Source organism: Rhipicephalus sanguineus, chromosome 1 (genome assembly GCF_013339695.2).
Source record: "Rhipicephalus sanguineus isolate Rsan-2018 chromosome 1, BIME_Rsan_1.4, whole genome shotgun sequence".
Taxonomy (NCBI): Eukaryota; Metazoa; Arthropoda; class Arachnida; order Ixodida; family Ixodidae; genus Rhipicephalus; species Rhipicephalus sanguineus.
In genome coordinates, this window is record NC_051176.1 from 149766946 (window position 1) to 149782725 (window position 15780).

General features: G+C 45.7%; 1 protein-coding gene across 1 annotated transcript in view; it reads right to left on the reverse strand.

Annotated features, from left to right (window-relative positions):
* LOC119400178 (dopamine beta-hydroxylase) overlaps positions 1-14330 on the reverse strand; it is a 62246-nt gene extending 47916 nt beyond the window's left edge. The window contains exon 1 of the mRNA XM_037667175.2: positions 14079-14330. Within this exon, the coding sequence (XP_037523103.2) occupies positions 14079-14330 (252 nt within the window). The remainder of the gene's footprint in view (positions 1-14078) is intronic.
* Between the last annotated feature and the right edge of the window lie 1450 nt (positions 14331-15780).

Below are 15780 nucleotides of genomic sequence, written 5' to 3' on the forward strand. Positions count from 1 at the left end.
TTTATAATTATGCAGATTAAAAAAAAACTATTTCAGAAAAATTAACAAAGCAAAGTGCCATGTATGTTTAACCAAAAGCCGCTAGTATTTCCTCTGCTGGGCATCAGTATGATATGAGCAGATCAATGGAAATACGTCGCCTAACATTGGTCACGAAAGTCAGTGCGCATGTTTTGGTTTTATTGAGATTTGACACAGTTGTTGTTTCATATAATAATAATAATAATAATAATAATAATAATAATAATAATAATAATAATAATAATAATAATAATAATAATAATAATAATAATAATAATAATAATAATAATAATAATATCTCTGTTTTACGTGCCAAAACCATGATGTGATTATAAGGCACTCCGTAGTGGAGTGCTCTAGAAATTTCTATCATCTTGTGTTCTTTAATGTGCACTGACATCGCGCAGTAGATGGGCCTCTAGATATATTTCTAGCGCTGTATGGTTTTATGAACAGGTTTACTACAGTCGATCCGTCAAAGCCTGGAGTAAAACTTTTTCGCACATATCAGTCAGTGAATTAGACGCAGACGATATTTCCGAACGGCTGGTTTCTAACGCAAATTTTAATGTCGTCGGTTTGATGGATACGGACATAATTTTTACAAGAATATGTTTCTTGTACGTTCTTAGCCTTTTAACTTTCATTTCATACATCGTGCGAAACGAAAGTTTCGGGCATTTGTTTCTTACCTTCATCATTCATGTGCGTGCAAACCCGCACGTCTCTAAAAAAAAAAAAAGCTTTTTAGCAAGGACATCTTGCCTCAACTTTCACCCGACGAAGGTCTCTTTGTTGGGTGTAACTTTGGTAAGTATCGTGTGGCTTTCGCGTGTAAATTTTGTTTGTCCATTGCCGGGCATTATAATTCGTGCGACGTCATGAGAACGTGGACGCACTGGCGGAAAGGCTACCAGAGACGTGACTATGGAGTAACCGTACCCGAAGAGGACAGAAAAAAAAAGAAAAACAGCCGCACATTCTTTGTTCTCGGGCTCCGCTTTATTAAATTTTCTCTCGCCGCCAAAAATTCCTGCCGGTCCACTGCCAAAGGCGCTGGTTCCCTGCGCCGTATCCCGTGATTTCTTTTTCTCTTGTATCACGAGCTCTTGCGACGTCCGTGCATAATTTAGGTCGGTTCTCTTCGAAGGGAAACTAACGCGTTTTTATTGGCCGGTCTGCCCTCTTGAAGTAGTCGCTGCCGTCACATTTTCGTTCTTTTTTCCTTGTCGTCCTCCGAGCTTGTCATAATCATCGTAGTGCTCGCACAAAGGAACACCGGTGAGGTCGTGAAGTGAAAGACAAGAATGTACGCGGCCTAAAGACGTCGGCGTGTCCACAGGGCAGCCAATGAGCTCAAAGCAACGCCCGTGACACCTCGTGAAGGTGCCAGAAACGTCGATATAGTAGATGCCGGAGAAGATCGCGCCACTCCTGCTGTATATACTATAGATGTCCCCCGGAGGTTTCTATATTAACTGAGGTGATGGCGGCCGACTCGCTCTTCTTTCGTACCTGCGCAGCCCAGCCCGTTAACGCTATTCATTTCTAACTCTTCGATGGTGAAGTGTATTTTTTTATGCATTCCACTTCATTCTTTTTGTCAGAAAAAAATTCCACGCGGAATCTCCTCTGCCGAACGAAGAATAAATACGAGCTACGCCCCAAGAACCACAGCGCGCCGTAGCCATTCATCTGCGCAAGAGAGTCGTGCTAGGTAGCTTCCATTGTAACCGCAAGTACCGCTTCGCTGCTCAATACTGAGCGTATTAGTAAATAAAATTTCGCCGTCCCTACTTCAACTATTACGTTTCCCCCGAGCAATGATGCCGTAATTTTGCTGTAATTTGCCAGAAAGTTCAATTTTTCGACCGAAAACCAGCGACACCAACATGTGTCTGTATTGGAAAATCCCATACCTGCAATGCACGTAAGGCGCTTGACGTCACGAAAATGAGAAAATGCAATTGGATGCAAATTGAAAATACTTGAAAAGCAAATGCAAATTGAAAAAGGCATGAAAATGCTTATTTATTTAAAAAGATAAAGTGTTCTAAGGGCGCGCGTCTGAAGTAATGCAAACCACTTTAGTAATTTCTACAGGCCAGCCCGGGAGCTGATGGCGTGCTCAAATTCTGATCAGAAATCGATGAATCTATTTGCACCTTCCAGAAACTATAGGTGGCGCAGTACAAGTTCAACCTATGTGGTGGGAGGGCCAAGAAAACACCCACGTTTCAAGAAACAGGTGGCTTACGAGTCTTTAATGTCGCTGGACGCGGTGTCTCTGCACGTTAGTCTACGTTCAATCTCTGCTTGCAAATAAGGATCGCTGTAAAAATAATAAAAAGATAAACCTGCCGCATATAATCAATGTTGAAGTTTGGAGTGAAAGTCGTGGTGTAAACAAAGACGAACTTAAATCTTTGGCGTCCTTTGGAGTATCTGCAGTGTAATATGTCTGCACTTGGAGACTGAGCATGAGGAGCGAACGGAGCTGTCACTGGCAGCCCTTGGATGACAGACTTTGCTAATCTGTTTGGCGTCATGACAGGCTGGTATTTGCCAGTATGAGCAGCCGGTCTAGAGTAAGTGCTTTTTTTATGAATACGGGCTTAGTCTAGTATAGTGCCAAGTAAGAACATTCGCGCGAGACGATCAGCTGCACTGTCTGACAAGCGTTGTCTGAATTCACAATAGGTGCGATTAGTCCTTCTGCATGCTCTAGGCTGATATTGGAAAAGTGGGCCACTTTAGGGTCGCTTAAATGAACAGAATGTTGAGCTAGTCGATAGGGATCCATCGTGGAAGAAGGTGGGGCGTTCACTCATGGACAGCAGAGAGGAGAACCAGACAATACAAACGCCGACTAACAACTGAAAGTGCACGTCACTTTGTTCATGACACAATTCTCTCGTCTTAACCACATATTTTAAAAGAAATAGGGTTCCTCTTCAGTCGCAGTTACCAAGATTTGAACTCATTCTCAACAGCGTATCACACTTAACAAACAACAAGAGAATAAAATGGAAGGAGAAACACCAAATGCGGCGCAGCATTTGCCCTGTATCTAACGCGGCTCCAGAATACTCACTGCTCACGACATTTCATCACTCACATGATTCCCGATCAGCAGCCTATAGCGCACCACTTCTACCGTTTTTAAACAACAACAACAAAAAAAAACAACTAATCTGCACCAATATTGCCCGACTTTCGCACTGTATACCACACTAAAAATGTGGTCATTTTTCGTCAAATGTTTGCCGCAATTTTGAGCAGCGCTGAATTGTTGTGAGAACTGCATAAGCCAGGAACCCACCGCCGTTGCATAGCTTCGAACATCCACGCGGCGGCACCAGCGTATCTGGAAAGTGCCGACATATGGTCGGCGAAGCTGCTATGCAAGCTCGGTGACGCCGGAAGCATACGATACAGATACTAGGCTCCTTCAAGGCTTCTTTTATTTTTTTGCATTTTTACCTGGCTGCGTTTATTGATCCTCGCTTTACCCCCGCCACGGTGGTCTAGTGGTTATGGCGCTCGACTGCTGACCCGAAGGTCGCGGGATCGAATCCCGGCCGCGGCTGCTGCATTTCCGATGGAGGCGGAAATGTTTGAGGCCTGTGTACTTAGATTTAGGTGCACGGTAAAGAACCCCAGGTGGTCAAAATTTCCGGAGCCCTCCACTACGGCGTCTCTCATAATCATATCGTGGTTTTGGGACGTTAAACCCCAGATATTATTATTATTATCCTCGCTTTTCTTCTTTATCCTGACAACCGTCGGAGCTGTCAGCCGCCGTGACACTATTAAACCTATTAAGCTCTGGCGTGACACGGCGTATTTCCATTATCAAAAAAGTACGGCAGGAATGAACGACGTGGGCGGTCGAGTTGATATTTTCGTTGCCGATTAGGTAGATGTGTACTTCATCGCCAACACCTTCTTTCTCCTTCGGATATCCGATAGTCGACGGTTTTGCGCAGTATCAGCACTGCCCTGCTGTACGCGGTGTATGTAATAATAATAATAAAATCACATGGTCCCTTGTGCATTCACCTAAGACGACTCGAAGGCGAAAGCCATCTTCTTTTTCTTCTCAATCGATGTATTAGGGAGCGTACATGAACGGCCGGTCATGTAGGCTCCCTAGATCTATTTATCCTGCCCCGCCACCATCCGAAAGCTTTGTGCACCGCGCGTGGTTTCGCACTGCCTCCGTGATCAGCCCACCTTTGACCAAGCTACGATGTCATGTGATGATGGTGTAGGTTTATGCCACAGGAGCGAAGGAACGAGACGTCTGAACCATAATCGACGCCAGAAGTGGACACGAGCCGTGGCTTCACGTGCCACTACCAAGCGCCGTCATTATTTTCGTCTCTGGAGGTCACGCGCTCTCCGGTTTTGTTCGCCGCCCATAGGAGGGCGCTACAACGGCATGTGGCGTTACGTTACATGGCGTCACGCCAAAATGTGTGACGTCATGATAACGCCACAAATCTTTGCGATCTGTGACGTCATGATGACGTCATGTGGTGACGTCATCACTTGATGATGATTTTTTGCACCACTCATCCCCGACGCCGCAGGACGCGAGACGCCGACGTTCAAATTTCGTGTTTAGTGAGGCATATAAGGCTTTCGCCTTAATAATTGTTGGGGTTTAACGTCCCAAAACCACGATATGATTATGAGGGACGCCGTAGTGGAGGGCTGCGGAAATTTAGACGAACTGGGGCTCTTTAACGTGCACCTATATCTAAGTACACGGACCTCAAAGCATTTTCGCCTCCATCGAAAATGTGGCCGCCGCGCGCGGTATTCGATCCCGCGACCTTCCAGTCACCAGTCGAGCACCATAACCACTAAACTACCGTGGGGGGGGGGAGGGGTCGCATTGTACGTCTCTCCTGGCAATTGGGATCATTGCAGCAACGTCTGGTTCACGAACTTCCCCTTCGCGATGAATTCCCCGAAGCATTCTGCGATTTCCACAAAGCAGTCTATAGCGTTGTTAAAGAATTTTCTTGATTCTTCAAGCAACCAAGGCATTGCTCAAATTCCTAAGGACAACAGACTTACACGAACGGCTGTAGACTCTTAATGATGACGCATACCGCACAAGACTGCCGCTCTGCGCTGTGAAGTTATGTGTGTGCGTGTGTGTTCCCCTCTCTTTCTTTACTCTTCTTTCAATCTCCCCCATCCCTCCCCCCTGTGCAGGGTAGCATACCGGTTATGCCAAACTGGTTGACATCCCTGTCTTTCCTCTCTCCCGTTTTCCTTCCTTCCCTTTTTGATTCTAAAGCCAAATAAGAGCAGTTTCCTTGATGAAGAGAACAATTTTTTTACTTTAACCATGAAGTTCCACTGGTTGCACTCACTCCTCCGATTGTAGTGGGTGAATCGTGAAATGAATATTGTCGCTTGGTTGTGACTGCGAGGAAAGCAGACGCAGCCGGTAAAGATCAAATTCTTGATTGGGCGAACTTGTGCACAGAAAAAGAATGTCACTCGAGGTGCAATGATATCAATGCGCACAGTCGTCGGAAGTCGAATAATCTGGTCAGCGGTAAGGCTCGTCGGCATTTTTGCACGTGGCATCGAAGATTCCAGCCTTATCGTTGGTGGCCTCATTAGTCCCAGAATAAGCTATACTGTTCGCGTTGTGCGCTCAAAAGCTTACCAGAACAACCTACAATAAGCGAGAATGTCCGACATTTTGTCGCGGCGCGCGCAAGGCAGTGGTTGTACGTGTAACGGGTCGGTTTCGTGAAAGTGGGAAAAAAAAAGCGCGCGCGGCAATATTGCTAATGCTTACAAAGGTACGCGCTATCCAGCCTCACTTTCCGCTCGTGCTGAATTGAGATAACCAAACAAAGGGAGATGCAATTGGAAGAAAGGAAACCTCCTGCCGATTGCAGCCGACCCCACAGCTCTTGTATGACGCGTACGATACTCTATACACCACTTTCTTGGTCATTATGCACAACATCTGACCCCGAGGATTTATATTTGCGTCTCGTTCAAAATGGGCGGCGACATAGAGTCACCTAGCTTGCTTTAGCTAATCAGGTACTACTTAATGGTCCATAATTGGGCCTAGCTAGCCTTGATTTTTCTTCTCTCTTCATTTAAACCTTTATCACTTTTAAGTAACGAGATAAACAGGGCTATTTGGCACACGTCCATGGTTGTCCTGCGCTGAGCTTTAGCACTAAAAAAATGGAAGATCACGGGAATAAAAGACAAAGGGCAAGGTTACATTTAGTCCTTTCTTCTCGTGCTCCTTTATCCATGAGAAAGAAATCAGTACAACGCTATCGTGAGCTATATCTCTATATTGTGACCCGCCGTGGTAGCTTACCAGGTCACGCTGATAAGATCATGGACACAGGTTGTATTCCCGGCTACAGCGGTCGCATTTAGAGGGGGGCGAAATGCGAGAGCAATCGCGTGCTTAGATTTAGGTGCGCGTTAAAGAACCCCGGCTGGTCGATACTATTCCGGAGTCCGCGGCTACGGCGTGTCTCACCTCATCTCGTTGTTCTGGCACGTAAAACCCCAACAATTTTCCTTATACCGTATAGTTACACTGGAGTTTTCGCCAGAACTACACGAAGCCATGGCTGTGTAGGTGGAGCATTGTTTCAACCAAACGCGTCAAGTTGCGGGAACTTGAGAACTGGCAAGCAATCGGCCAATTAAACTATAGTATGCTCCCTACGAACATCTAGGTTCCGAGAGTCAAGATCATGGTGCAACGGCAGATATACTTATCTAGGGACCCGACGGTCTCGCTTCTTTCGTTAGTCACACGGATACGAAACTTCGATGTATCGAGGTTTATACGACGGTTTATCGACTGGTTGCTTGCTTTAATGTTCGGCTACTACTTGACGCCTGCGGCTAAAACGATGTTTCACATCCGTCGCTGTGGCTGTGAATGCCAGGGCGCATTCCCAGGAGCACAATGCCACGGGTTCAAATTTTGATCTCGCTATAGAAGCTGCAACATTACAATGAGGTCAAAAAGGAAAAAAAAATGTTTGCCAATGTTCTGGCGTACACTAAATATCTCAAGGCTGTAAATTTTAACATAAATACCTTTACTACAGCGTCTCTCAGCGCATGTGTTGGTTTGCAACGTTATCTCCATCATATGCTGTTGATACCATACGCTTGTTGAGTGCTCCGCACGTTAGCTTAGATGGCAACTGCAACGAAATTTCATATTGGTGAACTTGGTTCAACTGATTATGTATGAGTCATAATGAGTACAGTATATATATACATCACTTAGGCAATCTTGAGTTTCATTAACTGGCTTTCACTTGCAGAGAAGCAGAACAGGCGTGCGCCTGGTGGTTGCCGTCTATGACGCAAATTACAATTACGAACCATGGCGCCGGAGGCTTCAGCTAATCACGGAGGTCATGCTAGAGTCGTGCCAGAGAGCCTCACTGGTTTCGAATGTTACGGATTCAGTGTTTTTGGGAAGCGGTAATGGCGGACAAATGGCGTTTTCTTTGTCTCGCATAAAAAAAAAAAAAATCATCGATATGGTCAAGATATTTGTGACATAGCCGCTCTTATTTCAAACGTAAAATTTCGTATGCTGGCTTTTTTTATTGAGATTATTAATAGGAGAGGTTGGTGCCCTTATGGCGGCATCAGCTACTTTTCGCTTAGCAAAAGAAATATAGAATACTGAAAAAATAAAAAGAGCACTAAATATGTCATACAGTAGAACACAATATGTGCAAACTGGCTTTTCGTTCATTGCCTCTATATGGACCCCTGGTGAGCCATCGATTCATTGTCTCCAGTTAAGAACTGACTCATAATGGCTTCTCTTCAATAAGTCATGATATTATGAGATTTTGTTTTATCGCGCTTAGTTGCTCGGTTGCCATAGTGTCATTGGGGATTACGTAAGGTTGATTTCTTAGAGTTGTTTCACAGCTATCTTGATCAAATCTGCATAAATAGTTTAGGTGCACGTTAAAGAACCCCAGGTGGTCAAAATTTCCGGAGCCCTTCACTACGGCGTCTCTCATAATCATGTCGTGGGATTGGGACGTTAAACCCCAACAATTATTATTATCAGAAATATGCGTAAAAGATGAGTGATGCTACAGCCGTATACCACTTTAGAAGTCCGCGGCATTTCCCCCTCAAAGGCGGATGCATACAAGGCTGCACCAATGGGCGCGCACTCCAGACATAGGTCATGAGCCGGACTGCCGGTGACCCCGCCTTCGGGGAACATTGCCGAGTGCATGAGCGGGACTATTTCTTTAGTCGCGGACGCGATCGGCTGCCGCGCTTCTCTTGTCTGGGCGGGGTCCCTCCGGACTTCTTAAGTTGTATCCAACTATAGTTCATTATTTTTTTGAAAATGTGCCCCGTCGAGACCATCATGCTCTTTCAATTCGTCAGTAAGTAACATTCTTGGAGTTCTTGGTGAGTGCCTAAAAACTTGATATACTACAGTATACAGTTGACACACATATACAGCGATATATGTACATTAGATACAGTACAGGGGAGAAAGGCTCAAGTTTCTCCGCCGACGCCAGCACTTGCCATTCCCCTACCGGAGAAAGCGAGGTTAATCCGCTGGCTACGACCTCTCCGCTCCCCTCGGTTCCCCCATCTGCTGTAGCGCACACGCGTTGCACGCGGCGGCTTTTTCTTTCTTATTTTTTCTTGTGTCTGTGTTTGTATTCACTTAAACTCCGCTCAAGACCGTGCTTGCGAAGCTCGCGCTGCACGTGAAACTTATTGGTAAATAGGAGAAAAAAACAGCGCAAAAGGAGACGAAGCACAAGCGAAGGAACACATAGGATGAGCGCCTGCATGCGAAACGCCTCTTGTTCGTGGTGCCTCGTCTGCGGAAGACTGGTAATTACTGTTGTGTTATTAACTTTCATAACAGCACTAAACACGAAGGGGTTGGTTCCACCCGTAAAATTCTACTGATTCCCAAATAGATGGCACCAAAAAAGCAGACGACAGACATGGCTTACTGAAGTTTGCTGAAAAACACGATAAACAAATTTTGTTGATATGCTAGCAGTGCGTGGTCGGATTTCACGTGTGCAGAGAAAATGAGTATCTGCACTGAGCAGTGAACGTAACCAGACTTCATTCTTGCTTCACAACTGCACTGATCAATCGAGTTGCTGGGCGATACACGTCTGCGTCTTGGTTGCACCGGAACTGAACCAGAAAAGCTGTAGCGCGTTCAACTTCCGTCTTTTGACCAGTATTAAAAATTTACGAAGCTATACACAGTGTGCCGCGAAGCCAACTTACACATTTCAAATTGATAACGAAGCCATTGATGAGGACCTACGGAGGTGCAAGAGCGACTTCAAGAAGCGTTCGCAACAATGCACTGATGTTAAAGGAAGCCGTCTGCCTGATGTAGTTTTCAAGAAATGATCTTTTAATTGGTGGTAAATAAGGGACATACTTGGTCCTATTTATAGACACCTATTTTCTTCCCTGCTTCCGTATATAATCATCATGCGTAAAGTGCAGTGCGCGCGGGAAACGACGGACGATAGATGAGAAGCAAACAGAACTAGCGCTACTCTTTGATTCTGATGACTACTGCCGTGATTCTGTGCACATTTTGAAGGTTTTCCGCGAATGTGGCCGAGGTCTCAATTTTAGAGTAGAAATGATGGAAGAAAAGGCACTTCAGTTCCTTGACCTCAGGATGGAATTCCGTCCCTCTCACGTATGCTGGAGGGACAACCCTCGCTCGTTGAAACCTTTGCTGAATTTCGCCTCCAATCATTCAAAGCTCATTTAGCAAAGCATTGCCTTTTCGTGCATACGCGCAGCCTTGGACAATTCATGCAAACATGACATGACCAAAAGCTTTCAGGAGCAAATCAAGCGGTTGCAACAAGCATCCTTCCCGAATCATGTCGTTGTTCTGGCTTGCGATAAAATGCGCAAATATATCAAGAACCGTCAAGCAAAAAGAAAGAGAAAAAGAGTCACAATCGGGAAAACGAAAAAGAATTGCCGTAATACCTTACGCTCATAAGTTATCGCATGGCATCAAGAATGTTGCCACGCGATATGGTGTAGATGTTGTGTTCTCCTCACCCAGAAAGCTATCTGGTCTATGCGCAAAAGTAAGTAAACGCCTAGGCACTGGCGCACGGGCTGCAGGATGCGGGGTGAAGCATGTGACTAAATTTTTTGAATGTGACGTGGGAATTGTGCATCAAATACCACTGTCTTGTGGCAAAACTTACATAGGGCAGAGCGGAAGGTGTATAAACATCAGATTAAAAGAGCACAAACGTTCACTCACTGAAGACCGACCATCTAGCCTCGCTGACCATTGTCGTGAGTGCAGCTGTTCCCCCCATTTTGACGACACAATAATTCTAACGCATCACAGACAGCAGGTCGCCAGAGAAGTCGTCGAAGCATTCCATATCAGAAGGAAATGAGAGTCGTGTGTCAGCAGGCAGTCGATCGCCTTGAGTGACATTGAATTTGACTATCTGACTAACACTTGTAAAAAATTATTGTATCGAAAGTGCGAGTTGTCCAGTTCTTTTTTGTATTTTTATTTATATTTTTTCGGTGTGTTGTTTTGCCGACATGGTTGTGATAATTCTAGATAATAATTTTATTTCCTTTGCAATAAAATTTCAGTCAGCGCTAGTCCTATTTGCTTCTTCTCTTTCGTCCGTCGTTTCCCGTGCGCGCTGCACTTTACGCATGATGAAGATCTACCAACTCGCTCAAGTTTCTATATTATTCCGTATATAATATACGACTAGTTGAAAAATTTCAACTTACTCTGCGCCATCCTGCATTCACGCTGCTGCCGCTATTCTATATCGTAGGGGACGTACGAGCGAAAGGCGTGTACACATATGTCGTATTTGTGTTGTACGGTGATATATTTTGTCTATTTACGTAGTGCCGATGGAAATGCGTGGTAACCAACAGAGGCGACACAGATTTGTCGCAGAGATATTGTGAGAAACTGCAAAAAGCACATCACCCAGACCAGGACGATGTCGTCTGCTATTACCTACTCAACATCTCCTACAAGGCTGAGTAGGCGCTGCCCTTTCGTTACACTGCAGCTACGAGAGGAGTCCTCAGTCACGCGAATCTTCTTAAAACTCCTCGCGAGGAACGAAACCCGCGAAAGCACGCGCAGTGCGCGTTCAGTTTACCTGGAACTCCAGGCGGCGGGAAGGGTGACTATATTCCAACGTACGTGACAATAAGAGGTCTTGCCGGTTCTCTCTCTGCTGGGCTATCAAGACAGAATGTCTGGTAAGCTTATCAGACATCAGTAAATGACAAGTGCACACACGAACCACCCGAATCGATTGAAGAAGTGATTCGTCAAGCGATGTAGATTTCTACGAGGACGTATGCGAAATCATAAAGACGTACAGAACTCGATCAAGAGTTGGAGAAACTTCGGACTATCAAGAGAAACTTCGGGCTATCCACCGGCGTGCCAAAAGACGATATGGGTTGAAGTTTATTTGCTGCCATTACAGAAACGAGGAGCAGGAGCAAAAGGCTGCAAAGTTCTCACAAAGGGCGTATAACACACTAAGTCTATTTATGACCTAACAAAAGCCGGGCGCACTGAGAAGAACATTCGGCGTTAAAAGAACAAACTTCAAGAACAACGAAGGAAGAGCTTCTGCGACTCGTTAGATCCCTGCAAGCCTTTTTCCCCCGTATGGAGAACTCTTCAAGGCATTCGTTCATATCCACAACAGCGTCATCCCTTCCCTGTCTTGGCATTACATCAACGTTGCACACAGTTTGAAGTTGCTGAATGTTGTGCCAGGAGTGCTGGCGACATCACTGTACTGACCAACCTTTTGCCACACGACGTTTCTGTTGCGCGAGATCAGCATATGGAAGTTCCCTTCTCTATGGAAGAACTTCAAACGGCACTGAACTTGTGCAGGCGCTCGTCGTCCCCGTGTCCCGATGGGGTGACCTATGCTGGCTTAAGTCACCTAGGCCTGAACGCACAACGCTGTCTCCTAGATATCTTCAATTAATCTTGGCATGATGACGTAGTCCCCGACGAGTGGAAGTGCAGCCGCCTGGTGCCTCTGCTGAAGCATAAAAAGTCTCCGTTGCACCTGGCATCATACGGGCCCATCGCACTGGCAAGTTGTGTCGGCAAGGTCACGGAGAGGATGCTGCTGACATGCATGGAGTGGTACCTAGAACATTACAAAATCCACCATGATGCTACGGCTGGCTTTCGACGAGGTCGGTCTTCAGTTGATAGCGTCATTCACCTAGTGATCTCCGTTCAGCAGCAGAAAACTATGAAGCGGCTTTCGGTAGCACTGTTCTTAGACGTAAAAGGCGCCTATGACAACGTGACCCATGAGGCCATTGTCGATGCTCTCAAGGCAGCAGAACTTGGAGGTCACGTCTTTCGATGAATCAGAAGCTACCTCACAAAGCGAGCTATGCTCGTCCTAACAGAAGATGTCCCTCGATAAGCACTTTACCAGTCGTGGTGTCCCACAAAACGGCGTGTTGAGCCCGACTCTTTTCAACCTATATATATATATATATATATAGTTCTGATAGGGCTCACCGAAACGCTGCCACAGACGGCTAATATACCTCCCTAGGCTGATGATATCTGCATCTGGGCGTCCGGCGTGACACGGCCTCAAGGGCGCGCAAGAATACAGAAGGCGGCAACATTGACATCTGCATACCTTCGCCAGCATGGTTTGACTATCTCTACAGAAAAATGCGCAGCAGTGGCATTTACAGGCAAGCCGATGTGCTTTCTACCCATTGTGCATTGAAGACCAATCAGTTGCCTATAAGAGCAGTCATAGATTTCTAGGTGTCATCGTGGACCGCGATCTCACCTGGAGCCCGCATATCTCTTGTTTAAAACAAAGCTCATTTGTATTGATAATTTATTTAAGTTCGTTGCCGGGAAATTATGGGGCCCATCTGTGCGCTCAATGCTGCAGTTATATACAGCCTTTTCTTCTCGGTTTTCTCCGACATAGTCTTCCTGCCCTGTCCAACACGTGCAAGACTAATGTCCGTGCACTACAGAGCGGGCAAGCCCAAACACTTCGGACATGTCTTGGCCTTCCCAGGTGCTCATCGACAGCTGCAACTATCGTTTTTGCACAAGAGCAGCCGGTCACAACTCATATCATTGGGAAGCTGAGAGCGCACATTCGACACGTATAACGGCTACCACCACATCATTTAGTGTGTTTGCCAGCGCGGAAGCCACGTGCTTCGTTCTGTGGTATTGTGGCGAATCACTATGACACATTACCATCTGACTTCAAGCCGGCGATGCGCCCGGCATCTGCGTTGTGGTGTCCCCGTCAACCGGATTGTTAACTACAGTTACTTTCCTTCACAGATGACACGGTAAACAAGAATGCGCGTTATGACACACTACAAGAAAGTTGTTCAACGATCATAAAGAAAAAAAAACACCATAAAAAACAAAGTTCAGTTAGTGATCGTTGTAATTTTAATTTATTTTTCGCTGTTGTTCCTTCACAAAAATTTATCTTCTCATTTATCTGCCTAAATTAAGCCTACAGATCACAGCCGGTGTATTGCTTTGGGATATCAGTCAGTCAGTCAGTCAGTCAGTCAGTCAGTCAGTCAGTCAGTCAGTCAGTCAGTCAGTCAGTCAGTCAGTCAATCAATCAATCAATCAATCAATCAATCAATCAATCAATCAATCAATCAATCAATCAATCAATCAATCAATCAATCAATCAATCAATCAATCAATCAATCAATCAATCAATCAGACACTGCTTGTCTTGACGTTCCGTGTCTCAGAGCTCAAATCAATAGCCCAAGAAACCAAGAAATTCTGTTTAAGAGTAGGTAGAATCCATATGCGTTCGGCATTTGCGTTTCTCCTTTGGTGCTCCTACGTGAAAAAACAGCTATGTCACTCTGCCACAAAGAGATAACTTTTGTGTACACGCGTGCTTTCTACTGACATTTCTCTCGCTCACCTCCAGGTGTGGTCGTCCGTGAGGATCTGCCCAGAGCACGCAGACGTCAGCGAGAGTGATGTCTCCGCGGTCAGAGAAGCCGATGGCGAACCAGTCGTCGGACGGTAGGTCGAGCTTGAGCTCCGCCGTCAGCGATTCGGCTTCATAGTCGACTGTCCAGTAGAGCCGGAACCGGGACTCGGGGTCGAGCACCAAATCGAAATAGCGGGCTGCTTCCGCTGCCACAGCGCAAGCGACGACCAGCCACGACATCCAACGGGGTAGCGCCCGCAGTGCAAGGCTCACTGGTCGTCTCGGAACCTGAGTCATTATTTTCTCGTGGGATGGACGTAATACCTTTCAGCAAGAACGTCGTCCCGGTGGTCGTTCTGCAATGAAAAAATCAAATCTAATGTGTTCACGATCACAGTCGCCCTGGGGGGCAATTTGAAAACGTCCAGATAATGTACGAGGATATTGTTTTAGTTTCGGTTTCATTTACGACGCAGGCGGATTAAGCTTACGCAATATTTGGATTTATTAAATGATAAGTCATTACCTTATCCGCATCTGGGCAATGATAAATAGCATTGTGGTTTTTCGGCCACTGCAAGTGGCCAATATTGGCCACTTGCAGGTCCTTAAGGTTTACAGAAATTTGAATAAACTAGTAGAAAGGGCGAGGTATATATTTTTCACAAGCATGGTGCAGCTCACGGGTAGTCATGCGCTTATAAGTCTGTCGCCTTCATGTACTGCAGAAGAGCTCGTGTGGTATTCTAAGCTTATGGGCTATCAGGCCAGGATCTTGACACAACTGGACAAACTGGACAAAGTGCTGTTAACGCTGCCTTTTCTTCCTTCGAACTGACAGAAATGAGTCTTAGGGCATCACCATTTACAAGTAAACCTAGAATTTTTCCTGAGTAACCGCATCGCAGATGAGTTCCATACCACCAGAACTTGACTTCACGGCGCTATATAGAGTCACTACCGTGAAATACTAGTTAACTATTGTAAGCCTTAAATGAAACGTAGGGGTTGTTAATGAATGGTTGTTACCCCAGGAAAAACGTACCGCGGGTTTGCTCGCAAATCGAAAGATAATTATTAATAAAGGTGGTAATCTCCACTCGAATGATGGTCAAGGTCAAAGACACATTGGAAATAACGAGAAAAGTATGGTAATTGAAAAAGAATGTGCGCCTTTATTACGATGGCAAGTTAGCAGTATACCACCCCATCTGTACGCACTTGGCCCACAAAATAGTACCCTTCATAACATTCCATGCGATTAAATTACGCGGGGATTTCCTACACTTGTGAGCTTACAAAATTACCATTAAACGCTGTACCGCACTGCGTAGACACGCTGTGTAATCGTAGGCTAGCAACCGAGCGCATTGCGTGGGCACACGACGTCACTCTGTACCAACAAGAGAGCGTATTCCAAAGCAATTATTTTTTTACGTCCGAAAATCACGATGTGGTTATGAAGACGCCGTAGTGGAGGGCTCCGGAAATTTCGACCACCTGGGGTTCTTTAACGCGTATCTAAATCTAAGCACACGGGCCTCTAGCATTTTGCCTCCATCGAAATACGGCCGCCGCGACCGGACATCGATCCCGCGACCTTCGGGTCAGCAATCAAGTGCACAACGTTAGATGTATATTCTCAAAACGAAACTCTAGATATAACAAAGCGCTTCACTTTTTATAACTT